This window comes from Falco biarmicus, chromosome 7, assembly GCF_023638135.1.
Source record: "Falco biarmicus isolate bFalBia1 chromosome 7, bFalBia1.pri, whole genome shotgun sequence".
Taxonomy (NCBI): Eukaryota; Metazoa; Chordata; class Aves; order Falconiformes; family Falconidae; genus Falco; species Falco biarmicus.
Window position 1 is genome coordinate 31,010,106 of NC_079294.1, and position 27,994 is coordinate 31,038,099.

Consider the following 27,994-nt stretch of genomic DNA (forward strand, 5'->3'; position numbering starts at 1 on the left):
AGCATCTGTCCCTTCCTTCCTGTATGGGGATGTCACTTATCTAAAGCATGCATTCCTTTGGGATGGCAACACCACCGACAGTACCACTGCTTTCCAGGAACAGTAAGCAGAGCGCCATTGTAATGTTGTAGCAGATGGTCTCAGAGGACCCTACCAGACGGACCACACAATTAAAAGTTCTTGGTTTTCTTTATCTAACTCTACATTTTATAGTCGTTACTATCTTTAAAGGTCTGTGGTCACTCGGATACTAGTTTCTAACAGCACAATTTCTTTTAGGAAAGAAGTTATCAGTTGAAAACCCAGGCACCACTGGGTCCATTCTGAAATGTCACAACACTAAACATGGACCAGCATCTGACTCCACTTTATTGTCTTGAAATCATTAATCAACCTATTAAATGAAGAATAGTAGAATAGAATCTAGCAGGTACATACCAAACAGCTTAAACTTATGCTCAATGAACTGCGTCTGCTGTAAGACAAAATTATTTCAGGTATATGACCTTTAGTGAGATCCAGATTGGTAGTCATGATCACCTCTTTAGCTGCAGCATCTTCTAGGAAGGCCACCTGAGGCAAAAAAAGAGTAATATTCTTGCAAGAATGCTTCAGCATGGTTCAGGGTTTCTTTTTTTCTCCAACAAAGGTAAGGTAAGGTAAGAAAACAAATGAAAAGCTTTTTATAACTTACCCAGCAAAAGTACAGAACCTTTCTCAGGAGTATTGGTGCATGGGACAACTCTCAGCAGGTCCCTTCCTATTACTATGAATTTCCAACAGTGTACAACATTCTTGATTTTTCAATCCGTAAACGCATCTGGCATTTATGCTTTTAAAACTATTTTCCCATAAGAAGTGCATAAAACATCATGCTATATCTAAAGACAAAAGATCTTGAGAGGTCACACCTTCCCCTTGAGTTAATGTGAGTATCCAAGATGATGATGCCCCAGCCACCATTAATACTTACACTTTTTCCCCCTGTTGAATCTCACCCTTGAGCATAGCTCTGGTAACTGCAATTCACATTTTGCCTGAAACTGGACAGATACTTCAGTTTGGTTTTGTTTATTTTAGAAGACTGACATGTACATAAGCTAGGCTGCCACCTTTTCTCCTCTGCTTTTTTGTGGTTGAAAACAATGCTCTTTAATCCTGCGACAAGATGTTTATCAGCTTCCTTGAATAACAAATGTAAATCCTTTATGGCCAATTTCAGCTAAGAATTACTTTCCATAAATAAAGACCTTAAATTCTTAATACTTCTGGACCAAGACTAAAGTCCGCTTCACTATTTGAGCAAACCAACATTCAGTCTTCACGAGTACCTGGGATACGTAAACTGTTGGTCTCCAACTACAACCAGACAGAAGTATCTACTAAAACCTCCCCTAGAACTATTCCGGATGGATTTATTTTATGCTTAAATGCCTCAAGACCGCAGTGTGTTTTGCAGTTTCGCAACTTCTTTACTAACCTGCGCACCACACCGTACATGCTGGGCACATCCATAGCACAACAGCACCAAGCCGCACGTTACAGCAGCTGGCTGGAGACAGTAGTTCACCCTTCCAGGACAACCTGGCAGTGTTCCCCATCTGCTGGGGCATGTGTACTAGGAAAACATCAGACCCACCCATGCTTCCTCCTGTCCCAGGTACTTTATTTCCATCACGTGGAATTTACATTTTGGCCAAGGCTTTGGTTTTTTTCCCCCAGATTCAGTTGAGCATCCTTTCTCCCTTCTGTTTTTCCTTTTTTTTTTTTTTTTTCCTTTTTTTCCTTTTTGATATTTCCTTCAGTCTGCTTATGCAATTCACTTTGTTTTTATCCAAAGCAACCAAAAGAATACTCTTTGTACCATCAAGAATATTCTGCATTTTCCATCAAACACTTCAGGTTTTGAGCAAGCCCAAACAAGTCTGTGAAAATGCCATCTCTCAACAGGGATGTTTGGATGTTCACAAGTATGTGCACTATTTTTGTAAGGGCACCTGCCAGAACCCTGCTGATGAATCCAGAGCAGAAAAATACTTGACATCAGCCCGCTCTTCCAGAGCTTCTTTCTTTCCAAGTGGTGAAAAACATTCCCTTTTAAAACATGCTTCACTCTTATAGGTGCACATATAAGCAAAGGCTTCTGGTTTCTTCTTCCAATAAAAATATCAGCAAAGATGCCCATGTTTTTGGATCTTTTCCTTATCTTGTGATTTCCAGGGTTGTATGTTAGACAAATATAGGAGTGGCAGAAAGTTTCCATATGAGGAGAGGGATAATTTTGACTATTTTGTACTTACTCAACTGCTTTCCTAACACCAGAAGACATTTATAAACTTTTTTTCCCATTTAGAAAATACTACACTTAATTTACTTATTCCTGTAGCAGGGATTACACCATTTCACAATTTACCTGTTTAGTTTTGGGGTTTTGCAAGTTAACCATGCTGTTTGGAAATAAACTGGCTACGAAAATGGGTGATAAAAATTATGTGTGTTGTCTATTTGTTTTCAGACTCGTTATTCACTGCTGTGCAGCAATGAGGGCTGCTACCAGGAAGTGATTCAGAATGCTATAGGCAGCAATTCCACTGAGCAGGGGATGTACTGCTGTTTGCTAGTTCTGCTGTACGTGTGCTGCAGTGCTCACAAAGTCTGGCATAAGGATGCAGTTTACAGCAGATTATTTCTTTCTTTTTAATCTGTTGGCTTTTGCTTTGCTTGTGCTGGTTTTCAGTACTGGGAGTTCCCCCTGCAGAAGCAGCCTGGCTGTTCCCAGGGGCTCCAGTCTGTTTGGGTGCTGTAGGGGACCAGAACCTCAAGTAGCCATGTGAAAAGTCAGTGGAACTGGACCCATCTCCCAACAGAGGCACTTGTACTGCTAACAAAGCCCATAGCTGGAGCCTGACAAAGCAATCAGTCCCCATTTCGTCCACTGTTTCAAAGCAAAATTCAAGAAGCTGAAGTTGTGCCAGATGAAGAAAATAGAAAGGAACAAAACCTCTGACAGGTTAAACGTAAAAACCAGAAAAGCAGGCCAAGAAAGTTTGAGAAACAAATCGTAAGAGGCATAAAAGCTAATAATAAATTCTTTTTCAGACACACCAAGAGCAGGAAAACTGCCAAACAGTCTGCAAAGCCAACAGATGAACAAGGTATAAAAATAGTACTTAGAAAAGATAAAATCATAGTAGAAAGTTCAGTGATTCTTTTTCATCTCTGTTTGCTACAGAAACTTCAAGAGATTCCCATAGTGGAATTGAAAAAAAACCCCAAAAAACCAAACAAACCAGAAGAACTAAAAACAAACAAAAAAATCATACTTGCAAGGATCTGCCTAAAATTGAAGTGCCAGCAGGAGAGGTTGTGAAACAAATCAAGAAAACTAGGAGTAACAATTCATCAGAACTCACCTGACATTTAGAAATTAAGCATTTTAAGTGAATTAAATGCAAAGGTATGTAACAGCTGAATTATTTATTGTAACTAATCTCTCACAACATGTCCTTAGTAATAGAAAAACAGAAGGTACCAAATAAGATACTGTATTTAATAGGTTTCCATATAACACTTAATAAAATACAGAACAGTAAATCCAATGTATCAGGCAAATCAGTAGCACAGCACAGGAGACTTAGTGTTGGTGGTTTAGGCGTGCATTTTCTTGGAGATTGTCCTTAACAACTACACATCTCAGAAAACTGGCTCTGATCCATGGTATAGGGACTTCGTTTTACATTTACTCTGTTACTCCATGCAGCTGAAACTGGCTCCAGTCAACTCCTAACTGGCACCTGTAAATAGCAAACATGAAATTTTTCCAGCATAAACTTGGGAATTCAGGTATAATACATACTATTTCTTTCTATGTCTAGGATTTAATATACAGCCTTTGTGGCCACCCTTGGTAGCCCAAAAAAGGGACCACGGAACAGGCACTGAAGCCGAGTTATGTGTGGCTAAGACTCCCAGCAATCTTGGCACTAACACATGCCATTAGGAGGTCTGCTGAGACACCTTTAGAAGACCATGGAGGAGAGAAAGAGAGGAGGACCCAAGAAGGTAAGTCCAACTGCTTTTTGAAGTGCAACTTTTCAACACTAAACCCATCTCCTCTCCTCTGTACTCTCTATTTTTGGTAGCAGTCATAGATGCAGCAGTAGCCTGGGCAACTAGGGGACTCTGTGCCAAGCACAAGGTCAAGACCACGTCACTGTGACAGAGCACACATAACCTTCATCCTGTGAGTTACAGGCTCAATTTGGCCTCTCACCAGAGTTTTGTTTATACCTCCTGAACTGGAAGGTTGGCCCTTCAAGTTTTGATCAATTGCGATGATTTCTGATGTTTCCCTATTCCTTTCTAGTTTCTAATGAAAACCTTTTCTTGAACTAGATTTACTAGTCACATTTCACTGGGGCAGTGCAGGCTTCAGGTTGCCTGCAAAGCATCTGTTAAAAGTACCAGTATGAGGAATTTGGAACTACTTATCGAGTTCAGGAGAAGAACATGGCAGCCAGAGTGCTGAGGGCTCCCAGTCCAAGTAGGCAGGTTCTGGGCAGCACCCCACAATCATCATTCTGTCAAGAGCCCAGTGAAGACAGAGGTACCATCCACAAGACCTCTGTCTGCAGATGGCACTCTGCAGGTCCTTGATCCCGAGTCCTCTGCAGACAATGTGCTATTCAGAGTCTGGGTTTGGGTCCAGACAGATCTGGCAAGCCTAGTTATGACTCATTGGTTTTCTTTAGAATCCTGTACTCCTCAAATTTTTGTAGTTTCATAATAAGCCTCCTCTAAGTTAGCTGAAAACTGTTAAACATCTGTTCCTGCTCCTATTGTCAAAAATAAAGCAGTCTTCTGTTTGCCTTCATTTTTATTGGCACCCACTACTTGAGCATACAGAGCAAAACTCAGTCTAAATATTTTCCAATTCTATTTCCAGAATAAGTTTCAGTTTTGATGACTATTTTTCAGTGCTCCAGTCTACCATTCAAGCCACTTTCTTTACTATAGTTTTAGTCCTGGTACAGTTTGTTGTTGAAACCATGGTATGGCATGTAAACCAAAACATACGGACGCACCAGAATCAACTCTGTGATTTTCTTGTAATTCTGAAAACACCCTTTTATTACAAACAAAAGCATCGCTCAAATACCTTAATACCTTATAACAATAGAGAAAACTGCTGCAGGAGACAGGGAAACATTTTTACATAAAGGTTAATTTTACAACCAGCATTTCATGTGGTTGGCTCCCCCTATGACTAGCTGAATCCTTTATTTCTCTTTCTATAGGCAGTTTCTCAGACACCTGCACCTGAAAGTGTTCAGGGTCACTCTCATGGTCACTACTTACTCTCCTGAGAAATACCGTTTGCAGCTCTCATCTTTTACACATGTTCCCATTTAGGAACTAATATTCCTATCTACCTCACTTTATTTGCTTAAAACTGCTACTGCCTCTTACTGCTCTGTTTACATCCAGTTGCCACTTTGCTGCTTAAATATATTTTTACTGATAATACTGTATTTACTGTTCAGGAACCATGATTCTGGGTACCTAAGTAGTATAATTCAGGGTACCTCTATTTAGTAGAGTAAATCCAGTTGCCTCTGCCGAACTTAACATGGGCTTCTGTCTGTCTGGGCAGCATCGAAAGGTCAAATTCTCAAAACCTTAGTGTGTCCTTAGCTCCCTACTCCCTAATTTACAAAAGTTTAGATTTGAAGTATTGTAACTCTTGGCTTCCTATTCTCAGAGGGTTGCGATTAGCAGTGCTTTCCATTCTAGGCAGTCAGGGGCTACAACCAGTCTGCTTTTACTAGGTCAAGATCAATCATCCAGCTTTGCTTGCCTGACAGAACAGCCTTTGCAGATAGCTGCCAAATGACAAAATACACACTATCTTGACTGTGTTATGTGCTTTTTTTCCCTGAGCCCTTGGACCATTAATTATTCCATCAACAACTATTAGATATGAAGGGGATGCGCTACAGTGATGGCCAATAGTTTCTATTTCATAATGACATAATAGTTCCTAGCTGCCTCAAATCTGTAAAATCTCTTCGGTTTGTGCCCCAAACCTGGTCATGCTGCAATTCAACCCATCTTGCATAACCATCTTGAAATTCACTGGAGGGATATACAGGCAGCATCTGACGTTGCAAATTAAAACCTTAGGGATAACCACGCAGAAGTATTGCCAGGATTTCTCTTACCTTCATGATACTGGTTGATATTCAGTGTCCAGACCGCTCTCTGAAGAGTTAGGTTTCCTTAACACAGAGACAGAAAAACATTCTAGGTTGCTTGTACAGCAAGAAACAGCCGTCCTCACTTTGTTAACAAACACACAAAATATGCATAAGCAGTCTGTTTCCCCGATATCATTGCTCTGTAATCTGTCAGTGTTTTTTGAAACGACACATGTGAAAGGGCTTCTAAATTCTCTTCTGTCAATCATTAACAAAAACCTCTAATAATAGTTGACCGTAACTCAAATACTATAATCCTTTCCCACTATTCCCACAGACTTAAATGGTTCTCTCACTAAAACAAATGGTTAATTGCAAGCATTGAAAACTAGGTTGAGCCACAGGGAATTACGATTTCTGGTCTATTCCCTGTCAAACTCCACATACAATTTCTTTCACTCATACAATTCCCACTCAGTACACATGCAAAACTGTTTGCTGCTGACAAGTTCAGCAGCCGTGTGAAGAAGTGAGACTAAACGGCAACACTGCTTTCTCAGGAACAAGAACTGTCTTCTCAAAGCCTGAGGCATATAGCCAGGGCTGTTAAAAGGCAAGCATGCAATCTCTAGCTGTATTTTTCTGGGGATGAGCAGAAGACCACAGCCTGTCTCACACGCTTCAGTAGAAGCAAATGTACTAACAAAAGTGAAGCCGGGAAGGTTTTGATGCAAGACATACAAGAAATCCTCTTTTCTTAAATACATAATTGTTTTTATTACTGTTGCGGGAAGATGTAGGAAGAAAACTCTCACATTGCACACACCAAATGATATTAGTTATTTTTGGTTTTTTCTTGATACTGACAAATGGTAAATACATTCAGAAAGACATTTTCTAGCCTTGGTGACAAAGAACACCCTTTTCTTCAGGAAAACACACCCTCACCTTCAAATTTTCTGCTGTCAGATGCACATTTTAGTTAGATTTCAGCAAAGGAGTGTGGATACTAGGAAATGCATTTCATCTCACCCGCTTGCAGGAAGCGCATAGTCTCCTTTTTTCAACAGGCTAGGTTAAAGCTTAACTCACATAAGCATACAGGCCCTAAAAGACATATGTGATTGACCTACTCAAATATACGCCCCGTACAAACATTATAGCTGGGTTTCACTATTGTGCATTAATGTGTCTTCAGTCAGGGAGGAAGTTTTCCCACTTATTTGCTAGTTTGACTTATTTTCACACCTTCATGAAACATGTTAACTCCTCTGTTGCCACTGACTCTGCACATAGCAGCGAACCATAAAAATACTTAAGAGAACCTGGGAATATATTCCCCATATGTTCCTTCAGAGCAGGGAGTGCAAGTCCCAAGATAGGCTGGGTCTTGCCAAAGCAAAGCCGGACTCCATTAGAATACACCGCACTAGGAGATGATTGAGCACTCCTGTGTACACACATGCTTCCTTCCCGGCTCCCTTCCACCTGGCTGGGCATTAGAACCACAATCTGGGATTGTACATGTTTTAGGATTGTAGGAGAAAAAAAAAAAAGTTACACTCATGTCTACATAACTCCAAGGGAAATATGTTTATACTCCTAATATTTGACGGCAAATAGACAGTTTGTGGAAGACTAGCTATATGCAGTAAGATCCAAAGTCTGTCAGTCACTTAACGAAGAGGCAAGTTTTTTCTCCCAGTATAAATCAAAACAACAAGAACCCAAGGGGATCCTTCCTCTACGAACTCAGGTAAGGAACCCAGCTCAGGCCACAGCTTCTGTCGTTGAATAAGAAGCTGCAGCCATCTTTTCTTTACCAATTTAGGGCAAAATTCTGGCAGAATGGAACACTGCTACTGAGGTTTGTGCAGCTGCTGCCATTGATGACCATAAACTGCCCATTGAAAATGTGGTTACCTGGGCTGGTGTCAGTGTCTGGGGCTCAGATCAGCTGGCGTGTGGCTGAACGGTCGTGAAGGCATAACCTTAGCTGTGACATTTCCTCATTTGTATATTCAGTGAAGTTCCTTCAAGCTTGAGAAGATGTTGAGTTTGACCTTTTTAAAAATGTGGTAAAGCTCCAGTCCCTATTAACAGATGCTGTATCTTTAAAATAGGAATTATTCTTTTGAGTATAATGAACAGTTCTGAATTTTTCTGGGTAATCAATGTTAAATTTGATCAACATGTAAATGTATTAAATTTATCAGATTGATTTATTCTCACTTCACTGAAAAACAAGTCTTCTGGGACATGCTACTACTTTCATGTTTTCCTTGACTGCTGTGTTTTTCTAATCTACCTAATAAATAATGACAGAAATAGAGCAAGCCATCTCTGATGTTCCATCACACCTTTTTTACCTTGAACTTTTGACTTCCTGTGGATTTGCATCTTTTAACAATTTAAAATGTCACTATTTTCAGCTGCGAACCCCACAACTACATGCAAACATTTGAAAGACATTCTTATCTCTAGTTAGATGATCTAGTAGCATACGTGCTCAGCTTCTGCAACCACAAGAGCCACCCCAGCTGTGATACTATGACATTCGCAATAATTTACAGTCCTAGGAGGAACTCTAGAGTACATTCACACTGGAAGAAAATACCACCGCAGTGGTAATAAGCATGAAACAGAATTGGCAGAAGCAAACTTTAAAAAAAGGACATTTTCTTTCTGGGTGTAACATTCCACATAGCCAGAACTACGAGTAGCAAGGAAGCTGCATCCTTGAAGCGGGAAACATCTGTGTATCATACCCAATGAGACCAATCCAAACAAAACCCCCCAACAACAACATCCCACAAACAACAAACCCCCAAACAACCCAAGGAGTAAGAGAACTCAAAATGGCTACGAAATGTTTTCAGTCTGCTTAAGAGGCCTAGGAAATGTTTTTGGTGTTAAGAATGGATACTCACAGTAGTATTTCTTAGCTGGCCAACACAGACCGAAAAAAGGTTAACCTTTCCAAAGGCAGTTTGGCACAGACTGCCAGAAACTGGAGTGCAAGCAATACTAATTTTAAAATCTAATCTGAGAAGCTGTTTAATGGCTATCATATCTACAAGGGTAAAGAAAGATTAATTCACTATCAGTGCCCAAGGATGATGTACAACTTCTGTGAACATTTAAAACTTAAACAGCAATGCCACAAGCTCAATAAGGTGGCACAGAATGACTCCAAATTACTTATTATGGGCACTTAATGATAAATGCCCCTTTTAATATGTGTGTGTGTGTATATATATATATATATATGTTGAAAAGGACAGTTATCTTCCAGTTGTTATTTCCTACAAGGAAAACAAGCCTTTAATCACTTGATAGCATTTTCTTCTGCTTGGCAAAATAAGTTTGGGAGTTTTAGCAGCATGGCCGAACTCCCAAATTTGGAATAAGTTTGTCCAAATTAGCCTTTCAACAGATCAGCAAACAACTGCTGAAAATTCTTGCACACTTACGCTGATAACATGTTTTAATGACTACTTGCTACTATACGTATTTCAGAATTTGATAGGTGATGCTTTCAGATACTGAAATTTAGAATGCCATACTCTTCTATAAGCTTGAGACAAACACAGAGTCTAAGACTCAGTGTTGCTACCTCTGTAAACAACATGCCACGTACAAATTACTTTTCCTTTGAATAAAATGGCAGCAGCTGTCTATTTCTTTATTTTTTATTGAAGACTGGTTTCTATATTTAAGCTTTGCAGGGCTGCAAATAAATTCAGCAGTATATAATGGCACAACACAAGAGAACAAAAATTGTAGGGTGGTAATTCTTATACCCTATTTTCTAAGAAAGTTGATTAGAAGATTTCTACCTGAAAGATAACTACTCAAGGCAACAAACAAATTTACTAGAAAAAGGAAAAAGAAAAAAAAAAGACCCAAAATAAAACAAATACAGTGGTTTTAATTTCTTAAGCCTTACTGCTACCACTGCCATATATGCGAATATACATATATATATTTTATGTGTTTTTTTAAATACTGACAGAAGTATATTGACACAGACTACTTTGGTTTGAATGTGTAGATTAATCAAGTCTAGATAAATTGGCTTCTCTCTGAAAGAATGCATGAAGCTGTTACCCCTGCTGTTTCCACAGTATACTAATACCTCTCCATATTAAACAAGTGTTTGTATTTTCTCTTCAAGTATGTGACAAAAAAAATATTAATTTTTTTCTAATTATAGCTACTTCCAAACTGGGAGTGTTTGGGAGGATGCAACATCAAATTTACAAATATGTCTGATTAAACAACTTAAGAACATTATTCTTGAACTTTTATACGATAATGTGGCAATAAAGTCATCAAAACTGGCAGGAAGACGACATCAAGGCTTAAAATTGCAAAGCTTTCATGAGGTGAAAATATTTACAAGGCAAGAATCTTCCATTCTGTCTTTTCCACTTCAGTCAGTCACTGCTATATATATATTCCAGCTAGCCCACCTTATCAGTAACTATGCAAAATGGGTCAAGAACATATATAAGAAGCAGTAATAAAATGCAGACTGGGAACTGATGATTGTTAAACAATTTTTTTCTACCCTGGTCACCACAATGTGACAAATTAAATGACTAACTGGTTTCATGCAGGAGAGTTTAATTAAAAAAAAAAAAAAACAAACCCACACACACCAAAATCCCCACACACTCTGTATTCTTTTACAGTAAATTAGAAAGATCAACCAGTTACTTCCTTTGCATAGAATGCAGGATGAGTAAACAACAGCAAAAAATGAGTCTAAAGAGGAGAATGGAAAATCCCAACACATTTTTCCCCCTTATGTAAAGCTTGCAAAATTAATTCCTTACTAGAACTGTTGCTCGTTACACTGAAGATAACCGACAGCTTGCTAAACCAAAACTAGGACCACCATTCTCTTTTTTTCCTTGCAAGAGCAAGACAAAAAAGAAAATTAAGTTAAATGAAGAACAACAATCTTCAACTACTGCACCTGCTTCACCCCGCTGCCGTGTGAAAGACCCACCCAATTAACAGGACAGACTACATGAGTCATGTACTTACATGTGGGAAACCGGTAAGGTAAATATATACAAAACAGTTATCAAGCACAAAGTAAACCCAGAAGAAAAATTAGAGGAAAAAATATGTCCACTAATCTTTCAATAAAAACAAATCTTGAAGGTTTATAATAGCCTGTGAAACTCAGAGTGAAGAAAGAAACAAGGCAATGAAGTAGTTGTGCACTTTTCAGTGCAAAAATACTGCCTGGAACACAGAGTGCATCTGATTTCTAACAAAGCAACAAAAAAACTCACCAATGTAGCTGTGGAATAAGCCGTAGAACAGAAACCTCCTAAGCCGTGCGGATTTTCTCCGCAGTTCAACAGACCTCCTAGCACTTAAGGACTGAAGCCTCTTCTGTCTATCCTGTAAAAGATTTTCTTCTGTCCCAAGTAGCTTCATGAGAAACTCCGAAGATCTTCATTATCCTTGGTTGGTTTTAGATTGCCCTTCTCGAACTCATACCTTACTGTATAAATGGAGTCAATTCACAGCATGCAGAAACAAATGATCTTACTATGTTTTATTTATTGGCATTTATAATGCTTCCTGGAAGAGAAACATGTACATACTAGGAGTTCTCTGCAATTAAAGAAGAAATTTGCACAAAAAAGTTAACTGCTCAGTTAGTGTATTCACAGGATAGTGACCAGCATGAGTACATCTGTAATTTATATCTAAGCCATATTTTTAAACACTAAATGTTTCCTTCTGCTTTGGCTCACCAAAAGGCCATTTTATTCTGAAGCAGCTATATATCTTTAAACAGACACAACTACAAGGAAAGGAGAGACTGCACAGAAGCCATCTAATTTCAGTTTTCTTTATATTTGTTATAGGAAAAAAAAAGGTACCTATTCCAGTCCAGTTTAAATGTAGATTTACATTTGAAGTACCAAACTGAAACGCTCTAGCTGAGGTAATTTCAAATTCTCATTACATTTATTACATAATGCAGAATTTATTTTGGCATACTATGCGTGGCTGCTATCCTTTCAGAAATCAAACTGCCAAAGTGTCTGTAATGGAATAAAAAATTTAAAATTAAAATTCAGTATGGTCAATCCACTTCCAAATTTGCATAAATCTTCCACGATACATTAACACACAGGAGGAAAGGGACTCAAGCAGTTCTTAAGGTAAATACAGGAATCAAAAACACTGCTAGATTTCAAGTCAACAAAAAATAAGTCACTATCTGACCTCTACATAAATAAATGCAAAGTTTTCTTGCATTATTTTGGTTTATTCTGTACAAGTTTCAGGAATTAATTTTACTTAAATATAAGTCTTACACCTATTTAATCCAGGATCTTAATGAAAATGGGAAGGTTCACAGTTCTAATATAGAACTTGCACAACAGTTATCTTAACACTGACAAAACACGGAATGGCATATAAAAAGATTTAGAAATTACACATTTTAAATTGAAGATGTTTTATCTCACATTCACTATGAAGATGACTTTTGCATGACTTTTATCCTTTAGTATGCAACTTCATTCTTTACCTGCCAAACAAAGTGTACAAGTTATCACAGCAAAATTTACAGAATAACTGATTTTGGCCTTGGTCTCAGAAAGACCTATTTACACATTTGAGATAAGTAAGCATCTTCTTCCCTTTGAATTCTATACATGTGTTCAAGCTTTAAGCTTATATTTGGATCTACAAAATCCTGCAGAATAAAAAGTCTCTCAAATATACATCTTAGACCATTAGAATACAGTGTCTTTATAAACATGAACCTATCTTTTGCTAAATTACCCACTCTCATCACATGGACGCCCCTAGAAAATAAAGCACTCCCACAGTTAACTCCTTGGTGCTGAGGGGTTTGCCTCCTGAAAGCAGATATTAGTCGGAGGGGTGTGTATATGGATGAAATCATTGCACAAAAAGAGACTACCATGCCTAATTGCCCCCAAATGCGACTAATCCTGTAAATAAGAGAGGTATGTCCTAGTGTACATTAAGTATCATAAATCATGTGTGGAAAGACTGCAGCTGCTCAGTCATCACGCTCCCATGTGTTCACTGTCTTATCTTATTCTTTGGAGTTTGTGTCATTAATTGAACATTTCAAGTAAGATCAGATTTGGCTGGAGATTTATTTATTTTTAGTTTTTTAAAAATTCTGGTTCTGAAGGCCCACTGCCAATGGCAGATCACTTTAATGAAAAAAATGGATCTCAACACCAAAAAGTTAATGATGTTTATGTATACTTGAAACATTGGAATATTACTAAGGGTTTTTTTTGTCTTGTGACAATCTAGCAACAAGATAGATTTTGTTTTTTCTCTCAGTTTAATATTTAACCCATGCCCAAAAATGAATGACTGCTATAAAGGCAGCAGTTATTCATGCCACCGTCAGAATTTCCAAAGCACTGGTGAGTTTAGAATTAAAAGAAAAGCAAAGTACAATTACAAACAAGTACATGACTTTACAGAAGGCCTCATTGTGGTAAATTATATACAGCATAGTGTTCTTCTTTTCCTTAAAGTGCTACTATCATCATATTGATATTGTTTCTTCTTTTGTCATTTTTTTTAGTCATCTATTGTTTTAGAAGATCTTTCAGTACAGCACCAGCACTGGCATCAGGGGACACTGGCAGTGGTGTAAAAGTAGGCAATGCATCAGAAATAGGTTTCATAAGCAGATGTCCAGAATTACTAGTGGGCATTATGAGAGGCACTGCTGCAGATCGACGTGCTAAAAATGGGTTTGCATCTGGTCTTCTGCTCATTGCTGAGGCTGCAGAATCTGAAATATTAAAAAAAAAAAACCCAAAACACTCAAAACAAAATGCAAGAAAATGTTAGAAAGCATTCATAAGTCTACACAATTTTACAGCATTTGTTCACATCTTTGTGTATTACTTTTGCAACATGACAATCCTATCTTCTTGCCATAGACTGGACCTCACATGGATGCTCTCAAAGATTTTCACTCTCTCTTCTCTCATCTTGGATCTCAGCTACCACTGTTACTTTTGCTGAAGAATTCCTATATCTACACTTCAAGCTGCTACTTACAAGACTGACAAAGATCAGGGCACTCCCAGGACCTGCCAACCACATCATGCTTATCGGCAGCTACAATTCAGTTGACAGTCCAGGCACCTCTGTGACAAGCATCAAACACCTTTTGCCAAGGTTCACTTCATGCATGCAACGTCAGGCATGAATTATCTGCCACATTGACTCCAGCACTATGTGAAGGTGCAAGGTCCCTTGTGCATGCACAACAATGCAGCACACTGGCGGGTTTCCCACCCCACAGTGTACTGACACAGCTTCCCCAGGGTCAGCCCACACTCAACCCCTGCAATAAACATCACAGAGTGTCGCAACTTAGTTTTGAGGCAAAACAACGTTTGCTCATTAGTCAAATTCTAACAAAATTCTAGTTTTAATAAAGTATTACTAAACTTTTTTTCTAAATCTAAGAACTGACTTGTCCCTCCTCACCTTTCCCCATCAAATCATCAGTCAGGTCCAGGTGTAACCTGTTCTCAAGGTTCCTACACCAAATGTAGAACAGAAACCAGACTAACATTCCTGTATCATACTAATTGTTTGGATAAGTGATTTCATTCAGCTTTTTTTTTTATTTTAAAAAAGATCTTACATCATGTAAATATCCCAATTCTCATAAATACATTTCTATGTGGATATTGTACTGGTATTTGTGTTCAGCACTTAGAAATTGCTACCATATAGTTTATTTCAAGGAACAAAAAACTTAAAGCACCCAAAAAACTAAAGGGATATATATATAATGGGTGTCTAGTTTTACAAGCCAGCAATTTATCTCCTGAACGGAGAAAAGGAACCAATAATTTCATTCTTCCAGACAAAGAAATAGGTTTTTTTGTCAAGTAAAATAGGTACTGTACCTATTATATTACTGTTACACTACAGTAAGTGTAGTTACAGTAAGGAAGAAGAGTAAAAAGAAAGTTAAGTTTTATTTAGGTTTATTTAAAAAGTAAAAAAAATACTGCTTTCAGAGATAAACTGGTATTTCACAGTAGACATTTATACCTTGGACATCCAACTACTTTAGGTGAATTGAAAGATTTTTTAGCATCTCTCTCTCTGTATATCTATACAATACATAGTATTTGGGGGTTGGGTTTGTTGGGGTTATTTGAGTTTACAATTAAAAGTTTCAATCAAAACAAGCTGCAAATCAGCAGGACTGTATTAAGGTGAAGTTTTAAACGTATGTAAAAAATTAAGTACAAACTGGATCAGCTAAACTGACAAAGAGCATTAATTTCACTATACATAATACAAGCATAATTCCTCTCTGCCTTAGAAAAACTGAAGTCAATACTCATGCACAGCTTACAGAGATTTCAAATCACGCCATCTACTGATTTTGTTTCAGTCCTCTCTGAGCAACCCGGTCCTACATACCAGAGAGGCACTACAAGGCTGGTATTACCTGCATTCTTCACTCAGTGATCTGATCAACAGGAATACTGAAAATCAGGACTCTCTTCACTGATACCGTACGGAGTTGCCTGCATAGCATCTGTTTGGCTCTAACAGGTGCTGTTAAATCCTTTCCATATCTAAGGGAATTTGGTCCTTCTAATATTCTGTATTGAAATTTTAGGAAGTAGGGTATAGAAGCAGTGGGAAGGAGGAGTGGGAGGAGAAGGAAACAACGGCATGAGGGGAGAAATCAAATTCATAGTTCATAAGTGAGGAAGCACAGAATCACTGAAATCCCCTTGAAGATTCTATCTTTAGTTATTTATGTGCTGTGTAAAGGTTCAGATTTCCTTTAAATGTTACCTTGCATTTGACTGTTGGATGGAGTACTGCTAGTTTTACCAGTTCCTGCTGCTCCTAAAAGTTTCATATCATGAACAGACAGCTTGGGTGGAGGAATACTTGGGCAAGATTCTGTTTCGAGGAATTTCACAAACAATTCTGAAAAAGACTACAAGAAGCTACTAGTTATTATATTTTACTGATGCTCTGTTGAAAAATATCTAAGTTAAAAATACATACATAAAACAAAAAGCTGACAACAGGCTCTCAAGAACTTTGTATTGGTACTTTGTGACAAATTTATTTTCAAAATACACAGGTTTTGGTTGTCTCAGTAAGTGATATTTATGTGAAAATTATACTCTAAAGATAACACTCATGTCCACCATGGTTGCATTATTGATTTACGCCAATTGTTTCAAGAATCCCATGCTGCTACTGAAATCACAGTATTTCCTGAGCATGGGCTCAAGCAAATCACTCTTCCAGAAACACATAGAACTTAAAACATTTCTCTGTCAAATAAAGCAATGGGTTTTAAAAGTCTTGAATAAAGGAAACATGGAATGACTAATGTGTCAGTAGCATCACATAATGGAATCTTGCTTAGTAAAGCCTGTGCTATACATAGAAAAGCATTGATTTTCCTCTTTTATGTCTGTAGTTAATCAGACCACAATCCTCTGGTGGCCTAAGTGCCTGCATTGTTTTTGTGGGCAAAACCCCAATCCCTACACTTCAAGATAATTTACAGGAATCAGTTCTCACTGTGCTTTTCTAGCTCAATGAGCAAAAAATGAATGTTAATCCCAAAAGCCCAATCCCTCAGTGCTCTAATCTTGAGAGTGCTTTTACTGGTCTGCAAAATGGAAAGTTCCACAGATAAACTGCTCCCATGGATGATGCCGAGAACTGTTGCTTTACAGTATTTGAAAGCTTAAAATATCAGCTTTATTATGCTGAATATAAGAAGTGCTAGCTGCAGCAGCTAAGAAAGCTTTTCAAATGAAATTCAAAGGACACATGGGAACACAGTCATCAAAATATGATGTCACAGTCTTCTACACTGCTGAGTGTCACACAGTCCCAGACTCCCACATGTATTTAACCTGTCAGCTTGCAAGATCAAGTCCATACTGTAAGAAGCCAGTGATCCCAGGAACCAGTGGAACAGCGATTTCTGTATTAGCCCAACACTTAGCATTGTATAATTTTCATCAATGCCTACATATTTATTTAGTGCAGGAAAAAAATCCTTATGGCAAAGCAGTTGCACAAAACCAAATAATCTTAAGATACTGCAGCATCAATACGTGAAGCTCAATATACTGATGAGCCGAACATCGGCATTAATATGCAACTGCCCCATTTTTTCCACTCAAACAGAGAATGCACACAATTCTTACACTATTAAAAATGTTCTGATGAGTTGGCCTCAAAGGTGTACTAGGGACACTTTTTGACCCAGCTCCTCCACCAAGCCAGCCAGTCACCCAACTTGTAACTCCTCTTTGGTCTTCAGATAATAACTAGAAAGTATTAAAAAAAAAAACAAAAACAAAAACCAAAAAAAGTTAAGAAACTAAAAATAAAGCAACAGGTAAAAGAAACTGCAACACTGTGCTCATTATATTTATCATAACTACATGGTAATTACACAGATAAATAATAAAAAAAAAATCTCAAAACTTTAATTACTGTCAAAAATTTATTCTCTGCCTCCCAAAGACTGGCAGTTTAAAACCCTGGCTCTTTACTTAAAAACATAAGCCCCACCTTCTTCACAATACCTAGTGGTACATACAAAACTGGCTTACTTTTCTGTAACTGATATATTACATGTTATAAGACATAACAGCACAAAGTTAAATACCTACCCTTCCACATTAGCACTCCTCAGCAAAATGAGATCCACTCTATTAAAATAGTGTTATCAAAAGATTATATTAAGATCAGCATGTCCCACATAAAAAATTAATTCAGATGAAGAACAAAACCCACACTTTCCCCACAAGAAGTAGGGGGACAGTTACATTTAGTTTAGCAGCAAGTCATTCTATTTTCAGGCAAGGATTCCACAAATAAAAAGGGAAGTCTAGTTTTCTACGAAGTATTACCTGATCAAGTTCTTCCTTCTTTATTCCCAAGATACTTCCCATTAACCTTAACACTTCAGGACGTTTATTTTTTGGAGTATGAAAATGTCCAACAAAGAGATTTCTCATCAGGACCCTGGAGAACAAAGGAAGACTGTTATACAGTAATACTGATGCAATTATTCCTCATACTCTTGCCTAACTTAAAATAATCCAAATAAACAAATCTAATGCAAGGAACCAATTTCCTTCCCCTACAAGTTATAACATTGCTTATACAGAAGTGTCAATTTGGACAGCATTAGCAATACTTATGCAGTAAGGTGAAACTGAGTTGTGCCTGAGCAAGTCTGACATAAGTACTACAAGTAGGGACAATATTTATTCTTGATTCAGGAGACTGTTTAAACAGACACTTAAGTGCAGACATGCACGTCCCAAATCAAGACATAAGCAAGGGAACAGGGGAACCCATTTGTCTACCCCTGTTTCAGTTCAGGTAAACAGAGTGTGGGGGGTGGGGAACCCAAACAAACAAAAAAAACCACTAAAACCCAGGAAGAGGGGTTTACACAACATCCAGGTGATGCTAGCTACATGGGAGGGCTTGCTGTTCACACCTTAGACATAACAGACTTTCATTAAGAACTTTTATCTCCATTTGCAGAACTCAAGCTACAGAAGCGCACTTCAACTTAAGAAAAATATCAGTAATCCAAATTTACATACACACTGGTTTCACTAATAAAAATTACTATTTACAACCACCAATCGAAAAATGCCAAAGTAATCAAAGTATAATTACAAGATCACATACAGAAGCCCAGTTCTGCACTACTTTTACAGCTGTGTTAGTAACATATCTGAACACTGTGAGGAATAAAAATAAAAAGTGTGTACCAAGCCTTTCACTAAAGACTTACTTGTCCACTTTTCCTTCTGTGCTGTTCATAAGATCCATTAGTTTATTTTGTACATCTTCTAACATTTCTCTTCTGATCTCACCTATAAAATGTTAGGTCATAACAAATAAATAAAAATTGAAACTCTGAAACTTTGTTGCAAAACTTATTAATAACACACATTTTAAAATAACAATATGTTAATACTGTTATGGTACTTTTTTAAAAAAACAAAATTAGCTTGATTTTGCATAAAAAGGGTCAATCTAATAAGTGATCATTATTTTAAATTGGAAGCTAAAACTTCTGAAATGATAATACTAAAATACAGGAACACACAGAAAATAAATAAATTGCTGAAGTTCTGATGAACTGCTGTTCCTCCTAGGTAATACAGAACTGGAAACAAACGCTTGATTAAGGGCTATAGTCCTGTGGTGACAATCTTTTTCATAACCTGACCAAACTGTATGTTGGCATCAGGTCTTTTGATCTTCGTACTTAACCTCAAGTATTTCCTAAACCCAGCTATTCTGCATATTCTACTATCAGGTTGCTAAAGCCTTGACGTTCTACGCAGTTCACCAGTCTCCCAGGAGAATTACTGCCTCACAGAGCCAACTCCTTCCCACTCCTGTTAACTGATTGAAGCTCTTGCAACAACGTGCTGGAACACACTAATGTATCCTAGGAGCAGTGCTGCTCTCCACAATTCGGTATAGCAGCAAGAAAGGCTCTGCAGAGTTTTATGCAAGATTCCCCATACTTTTGGGAATATAAATATTCAGTTAAAAAGTGGCAGACGTGAAATGCCACAGCTACCACAAACAGAAGGCAAAACTGAGAGGAAAATGGCAAGTACTTTCAGCCTGGCATCACGGCCTACAAATTAAATGAATAGGCCAGTATAAGTTAGTTAATATGAGCTTGTCTAGGAGAGCGTTAGGAGTCACTACACATATTTTCTGCCTTTTTTGCATGCTGCCTCCAAGTTCTGATATTGTTCTATAGTGGCTGCAATGAAATCTGTTCATCTGGGATATCACAACACCAATACCAGCTTTCTTGGCCTACACAAAGGATCCTATTTTTCCTCTCCACAAACCCAAAACAGGAACTATTAAAACAGCAAGAGAGGAGTTTAGATTCTGCATTCGCTACTGCTAGAGCTTTTCAGCTTTCTGAAGTTCCTGACCTTAATCAATTATTTTTCCACTATCTACACACTTGAGCGCCATGACATCAGAGTGTTTAATGAGGGAGATACAAACATAGTAGCCCGTTTCAATAAAAGGAACCATGGCATGATATTGTTATATTCACTCTTGCCCAATAATTTCACAGCACCAACTTCTCTACAATTCTAAGATTCCACTAACACAAATTACTTGTTAGGTCAAATACAGAATACACCCAATTACCCCAACCATTCTATGCCAGTAACTCAGGCTTCCTCTGACCTCCCACAAAACTATAAAATAAAGCTCACAATAAAGGAAAAAAAAACTCTCCTAAAAGTTTTACTTGCCATAAATATTTTACAACATTCTGATTGTAAGGAAACCAGGCACAAAGAATAAAATTATCTGATGTACAGGTCTACACAAGTTTATACAAAAAACACAGGAGTAAAAGTGCTAGAAAAACTTCTCACTTAAATCCCCAAACAGGATTTAAGAACATTGGCAGCAAGAAGTTTTCAGACAAGGAAAAAAAAAATAATTACAAGGTACAAAGAATTCTTAGACGATAAACTAAAAAATGGATATACCTTAGCACAGTAAAAATAGAATTTTTCTCCAAAATGGGGTTCTACAAGATACTACCTTTGAACTCACTTTTTTCCTAATAAAAGTAGAAGTAAGTCTTAATCACACAAAAAAGGTTGAAAAATACAACATGGACTATCCATGTGAAAACCAACTCTACCCCATAGTTATATAAGCAGAAATGGCGAGCTTTTTCTCTTTTCCCTCTCTAAGGTTGAATGCTTATCTTCAAATCCTATGGAAAAACTGCTGATCAACTTAAATGTCCCTCCCCTAATTAATAGTGCTTCATTTAAAAACCAAAACCAAACCCACAAAAGATACACTTTTCTTGTAGTTAATTTCTAAAAAGCCTCAACATCTTTGTATGGAAAGTGACTTTTATAAAGTTTATATCCTTCAGATCATCCAGGATGCATGAAATACATTCCACTCTAGTTTGCACATGGCCTTCAATCTTTAATAAATGCATGCCACAAGTAAGTTGACACAACATGGTTCTCAACACCAATAACTCCATGGAACCTGCACAGACTTCTGGTATACACACACCAAAGAGCTAGGCTGTGAAATAGATGCAACCTAATACGTCCCGTTCAAATACTCCACATCTTTATATAAATGTTTTACTTCACAGACATGAATTTTAGAAAGTACAGAGTAGAACAAACTAACTCGTGTCATGCTGGGAAAGCTCCTATTCAAGGAACATAAAGATTAAACTCCTTATTCAGAACAAGTTAAAACCCAAACAAAATTATATATATTATACAACAATACATCTTGTAACAACTACATCCATATGCACTGAAATCAATTCCAATAGTATGACAGCTCTTCAGCACCACTCCCTCTCAAAACACCAGGGTGAGGCACAGAATTAATCTATGGTTTTAAGGTTTAAACTTACTTAAATTATGGTACTTTGTGGTTAAATAGGAGCCCAATACTTGAACAGAAACATTGTCAATATAATTATGGAATGATAACAGCTGTAGGAGCATACACAGTAGCTGAATTATTTGGGTCGCCACAGAGTAAGAGAATTAAGCTAAACTACTAATGCTGCAAAAAGACAAACAGCATCTGAAAACAAGTTTCAAGTATATGTTATGTTGTCGCTATTGCTCTTCAAAGCAATACCATTATGAGTTTCCTTTTCAATTTTTATTTGTGATGAATTTTAAAACAAATGTATTAACAATTTAAATGAAATGTTACTGTTTGGTGTTTTTTTTTCCTGACAGAAAGATCTTGTATCAAAGAGGACCAACTTTTAAGGACAGCTACACAGCTATATTCCATCCATAGTGACTATGCAACTCTATCATTAAACATATTTTTTAAATGGAATATTTCCTTCTAAAATAGAATTTTACAGTTGAAAAGGACTTAAAACATGTATTTCATGTGTATGAAGACTGAATAACAAAAAAAGTCCAGAGCCAAAATTCAGCATGGACTGCTGTAAACCAGACATTTACAACAGTCTCCAGTAATTTGTTAACCATTTATGGCAATCCAGAAAACTGCATCTGGTACATCGTATACTTTTCCATTAAAATCACTTCTCCTGCCAAAAAAAATCTATAAAGAAATCCTTCAAAAGATTTGGCCAACAAAACTGTGTCTGGGAATGTATTTGGCCAATTTTCAATAAGACATTATGTGTTTTCTTGTGTAAATAGAGAAAATGGAGTGGTCTCCTTTCTTCAGTAAAAATTATAATTTATTCTACAACATTAAAGTGCTGTTTCCTTTATGCAACAATCCCTTTTCAAGTCTCTTAACAAGTAAATAGCTTGCCAATACAATATAGCTTGATAAAATACTGAGATTCAGTTTTCTCTTGAAGTTCAAATCCCTCCTGCTTTCATATGCAAAATTAACCACTAATGAAGAGCTTCCCATTTCAGAGTGCTGTATTTGCCTACGTCAAAGTTAATTTCAATCCAGGGTGTTTGAACACTTTTGCTGTAAATGTCTGTAGTGAGACAGAGATTCAAAAATGTCAGTATTTAGTTGGACTTGAACTTTAATTTAGCTTGTAAAATTCATATGTGAACTCAGGGCGCACTCCTATGATGCCCATTTGGATGCCAAATTGCACTTAGACACAACTAAATTTAAGTAAGTACACATTAAATTATGTAGTAGAACGGTCGTAACTTTTTGTAGAGTTCTTGCTGAAATTGTGAAGACTTTCAAATGACTTTTCACACCAACTATTTGATCATAAGCAAGTATGCCTTAAGAAAATATTGTTTATTTCAAGAACATAATTTAAACATTAATAGCAATAATTAGTTGTACATATTCAGAGCAAGAGTTACCACAGCATCCAGCAGAGATGGTGTTCCAGGTCTTCCCCAGCAAGCCTTAATTAAAGGCATTCATCCAAAAATTTCCCACAGACATGGGGAAAAAACCCCCAGAAAGTAAGAGCTGTTAAGTGATCACAGAGAGTGAGAAACCTCTGCTCTTCAAGGTCCCTTTTTAGAGCCACTTCAGGAACCAATCACAAGTTTTCCTCTGATTTTAGTTATCCCATATGCTCAGTGAAAGCCTGACCAGGGGATGCTGCAGTAATAGAAAAATACCATGACCCTCAGAAATAAAGGAGGAAAGAGAAAGCAGGACTCAGTTGGTAAAAAGGAGGAAAAGACAGATAAAAAAAAAAAAAAAGAGAAAAAAGCCTAATTAGTATTCCCTCAGCAGTCAGTACTCTTTAACAATTTCACCCATATCAGAACCATTGTGCAACTAGACACAGAGAAGTGTCTTTCCCTCTTGGTTCAATGAAACATTGCAGACAAAATTACAAGTCAGGGCTGAAATGTAAGTACAGAAATCCAGCAAAATTATTATTAGGACTAAGTCCTGCTTGCTGTGACTCCTTTCTCATAAAAACTAAAATTAATGCAGTAATGAAAAAAGTGACCTTATGTTACTCATTGCTATTCTGTCATCTCTTACGTGCGTCTGAGCTTATAAATCTTACTGATGTTTCATGTACAAATACATTGTATAGAAATTTAATTTCATATTTTTCCATTTGATTAGACTAAATAGCATAGGGCCATAAAACAGAAATACATTGAAATGGCATCAATTTTTAGTAAAATGTTATTCTACCTTTTTAGGCTTTCCTAAAATGTGTTTATAATACTAAATGTGTTTATAAAAGAGAAGGCTACGCATCTCCTACATAATTCACGTTTCTGTGATGTCAGAAAGAGGAAAAAACGCAAACCCAAACCACATTCCAAAACATTAACAGAATCACAAAATCAAAGAAACATTTATGTTGGAAGAGACCTCTAGACCTCTAGATCATCTAGTCCAACCCCTCTGCTCAAGCAGAGTCATCTACAGCAGGCTGTCCTGGACCATGGCCAGTTGGGTTTTGAATATCTTCATGGATGGACACTCCACATCCCTGGGCAACCTATTCCAATTTCTGACCATGCTCACCATAAATAACTTTCCTCTTTTTCATAAATGTTTCTTCTGGCAAATTCCTCTACCAGCTGGCCAAGTTTTGTCTTCAAATCCAAAGTAATAAGATTCATCAAATATTAGAATACTTAATCTGAGAACAATACGAATGGCATATTTCTAAATATGAGCAATCAGGAAGCTTATTTGAAATGAGATTTAAAAATACAGTCTAAAGATGCGTCCAAGACCTTCCAAATAAACTCTTCAGACAGCCTCATATCCATGCAAGAGCTGCTTTCTCTACATCTCTAACCAACAGCACCCCCTTTCTCTGTACCTCACTGTATTCCTATGTCTCTGTCAGTTAGGTAGGTAGTTACTGTGGAAAAATCTGACACCACTTAGTATTTCACAAACTTTTAAAAAACATACTTACAGAGGTAAATCAAGGGCTTTAGTATTTAGGGGGGAAATAACACCCAAACCAAGCAACCATAAAACTCACTGACTACAGGACTTCCTTTTGAGAAAGATCCCTAACAGAAGGTAAACATACTTTTGCAGATATCCTTTATAAATAGGGAAGTCCTCAAAAGGTGACAAGAGAATTATTCTTTTCCTCATATGAAACACATTTTGCAAAGTTTCTAGGAATACTACATTGTCATCTCAGCTGCTTGGAATGTTTTAAGCAGAAACATAAAAAAGCAGGTACCTTCTTTCTTAAGTTCTTCAATCTGCTCCTCTTTGACGTCAAGCTGCTCAGTAAGCCTTGATGCTGCATCCAGTGCGGCATTTGCCTCTCCTAAACTTTCCTGAATAAAGCACAGGAAAGGGACAAAAAGACAAGCAAGAGAGTTCACTATCACAATTATGCTAATTCAACACAGATAAAACGTAACAGATGCAGAGGCTTCAACTCGTTCTTTAGAATAACTGGATTGTAAACATTCTCAGAAAATGGACAGTCAGCAGAGGAATACTACTTTGCTGACCTTCTTATTAGTGCCCCCCTCTCTTCCAAGGAAGAGAGAACAATTGTATAACGATGTACTCGTAAGACAGTAACAACACAGTAGTCAAAAAATTCAGTCAACAATTAATATTCAGTTTCATAGGGTTCAATTTCATTATTCAGCCTACCTGCAGTGATATAACTTTTTCTTCTAACTTTTCTGCTTTTTTCTTCCATTCTGCAGTCTGGTTTTGGTGTTTCTCCAGTTCTGCTGAATACATAGCTTTTTCTTCTAAAGGGTTAAAACACAAACCAAAACATCTTGATTCACAACATGTAACTCTTTTTGGGATATGCAATTACAAAACCTCAGCATTATCATATCTGGTCTTCATAAGGTAGAGGTGGAATTCCAATTTCATAAATGCCATATTGACCACCAGTTTTCACAGGGCCAAAATTGGTTTTGAAAGTTTTTTTAAAAGACAACAGCTTCTGAAACTCAAGCTATGAAAACGGAAACCAGGTAATTAATAATTAAAAAGCACCAAAATCTGGTAAGTATCCCAGCCGAAAAACGCTTGTTGCGATCTTTGTTATTTCTTGACAAAACTTACCCTGTTGGAATTGCTCTAGTACCATCTGCAGGTTGGCCAGTGACAATGCATACTGCTTCACTTGGTCCTGTGAGATGGTGAGCTGTAGCACAGTCTCATCTCTCTGCTTGGAAACAAGGTTTAACTGCTCTTGCAAAGATTCAACTTGCAGACTAGCTTGATGACTTAATGAAAATAAAAGAATAAAACACATTATTTATGAAGACAGTAACAGAAGTCATCAGAGAGAAAACTGAATTCCAGCAAAAATAGCTTACCTTTAAATTTCCCCCCCCAATCCATTTAAAAATAAAAAACAAACCTAAACCCCCCACACACACACCCAAAAAAACCCCCGAAAACCACCACCACAAAACCAACAAAATATTTTAAATAAGTCTGGTAACAAAATTTTGGCAATAAAAAAAATCCCAACTACTTTTGTTTGAAGTGCATTAGAAAAAGAAAAAAATAATCTTTGTTGTTCATTATTGTCACAGTGTCTTTATAAAAAAATAATTCATATCCTGCTAATTGTCTGCTTCAAGTACTACAGGAATCAATAGGTCTTTCTACCTATTTTTACTTTTAAAGCCAGACTCCAAGAACTCAGTATGTCTTGTTCCATACTGACCACTGAATGCCCCGTTTAATTTCCCATTATGTAAAAATATTATGAACCCCATTTTCTCCTACGCCAGTCTTTTTAAAGAGTGCATATCAGGTGGCAAATAGGCAGTATTACTTGAAAGCTATTTGACAAGTTTGACGAAGAATTAAGAAACATTCTGATGAACAGCTTTAACAGAAACTTCTCCCAACTTTTCCACTTCCCTATTTTTCACAACAAATTCTGCTCAACGTTCTCAGCAGAGATTTTTAAGAGCAGAATCCACCTCTGGCACTTAAGCAAAAAAGAAAGACTGCAGCCACATACATATTTTTTGATTAAAATACTTTTTCATTTTGACAACTGTAATAAGATGAAAAAGAATTATTTTGCCTGAAGTAACCAAAATTCCTTTAAATAAAACAGTATTAAAGCAGTCAAGATAGGCGTTAAGTTTAATGCCTGGGTTTTCATTGTTCTGGCTGAAAAATGCGATTATGGCAAATAAATAAAAAACCACAATTGGCTCTAGCCTCCCAGATTGTGCTATCCATGAGAACTTCAGTGTATCTTGCTTCATATATATATGCACTACAAAGGAAAAAGTTTACAGCAGCGTATAGTTTCCACGGTATCAGCTATAAAGTAAGGATGTGAACGCAATTCAAAGCATGACAGTCACATCTGTGTATTGAAATAAGACTATTTCAAAATGAATGAAGATTTGACTTCAAAGTAAGTCCAGTCCATCATTTTTGTTCCGACACAATTAAATTGATGGGTCGAGGGATTTTTGTTGTTTCTAGTTCTAGCACTGTTAAAGATGTGAGATTTCAATAGTTGCTACAAAACTGACAAATACTTTTAAGTCCTCAGGAGTAGCCGCGTCTATTTCAAATCATCTTCCTGATGTAACAGAAGTTCCTATCGTTTTGTTTTCTCAAGTGCTTAGCGTGTTATAGAATGGTAATTCAGTAAAATAAAGCAATCAGTACCAGTCTTGCTAACACCACTACTGTATAAATTAAAAGACTACCTGGCATTCTCCACTGCAGTAGATGAGGACACAAGTTTTTCTTCCAAAATCAGAATTTTCTTTCTTAGCTTGACCTCTCTGTCTTCTGCAGCTAAAGCTTCTCGTGTGTAGGAGTCTTCCATTTCTAAAAGGTGATTACGTAACCTCTCCAGTTCCTGATTTAGGCGTTGCTCTTTCTCACGCAAATGCTGTACCTATGTAGAACATAACTTAAGTTGTTCATATTAAATTATTTTTATGAAAGGTGATAAACACAAAACATGTCCCTTGAAGCACACTGCTTTTTACAAGTGATTGTTACCAAAAATAATCCACAAAATATTACAGACAGAATTTCTTACTCTTTTTCTTTTACTTCTTGTGACTGTAAATTATTTTGTGGCATACCTCGCCCTGAAGGGCACTGCTCTCCATTTGCTTCTGTTTGAGTGCTACCATGACTTGGTCTCTCTCTTGCTGAAAAGTAACGGCCTTTTCCTGCATTGACTTAACTTCACTTAACAGTTGATTCAATTCTCCTGTGTTGCCCTGTTGAAGACACAA

General features: G+C 37.1%; 2 protein-coding genes across 5 annotated transcripts in view; both read right to left on the bottom strand.

The window, feature by feature from the left end:
• FBLN5 (fibulin 5) overlaps nt 1-6,430 on the bottom strand; it is a 55,775-nt gene extending 49,345 nt beyond the window's left edge. For 2 of the 3 annotated variants that reach the window (XM_056346296.1, XM_056346295.1), the window contains exons 1-2: nt 6,222-6,430; nt 507-573 (exon numbers count right to left, since the gene is read on the bottom strand). The gene's annotated coding sequence lies outside the window, so the exon portion shown is untranslated. The remainder of the gene's footprint in view (nt 1-506; nt 574-6,221) is intronic. The other variant, XM_056346298.1, reaches the window with a different exon arrangement.
• A 5,330-nt stretch (nt 6,431-11,760) lies between these two features.
• TRIP11 (thyroid hormone receptor interactor 11) overlaps nt 11,761-27,994 on the bottom strand; it is a 34,330-nt gene continuing 18,096 nt past the window's right edge. For both annotated transcript variants that reach the window (XM_056347309.1, XM_056347310.1), the window contains exons 11-20: nt 27,839-27,979; nt 27,452-27,645; nt 25,827-25,990; nt 25,398-25,501; nt 24,970-25,069; nt 19,066-19,147; nt 18,164-18,278; nt 17,453-17,575; nt 16,068-16,215; nt 11,761-14,022 (exon numbers count right to left, since the gene is read on the bottom strand). In XM_056347309.1, the coding sequence (XP_056203284.1) occupies nt 13,814-14,022; nt 16,068-16,215; nt 17,453-17,575; nt 18,164-18,278; nt 19,066-19,147; nt 24,970-25,069; nt 25,398-25,501; nt 25,827-25,990; nt 27,452-27,645; nt 27,839-27,979 (1,380 nt within the window). In that variant the 3' untranslated portion in view covers nt 11,761-13,813. The remainder of the gene's footprint in view (nt 14,023-16,067; nt 16,216-17,452; nt 17,576-18,163; nt 18,279-19,065; nt 19,148-24,969; nt 25,070-25,397; nt 25,502-25,826; nt 25,991-27,451; nt 27,646-27,838; nt 27,980-27,994) is intronic.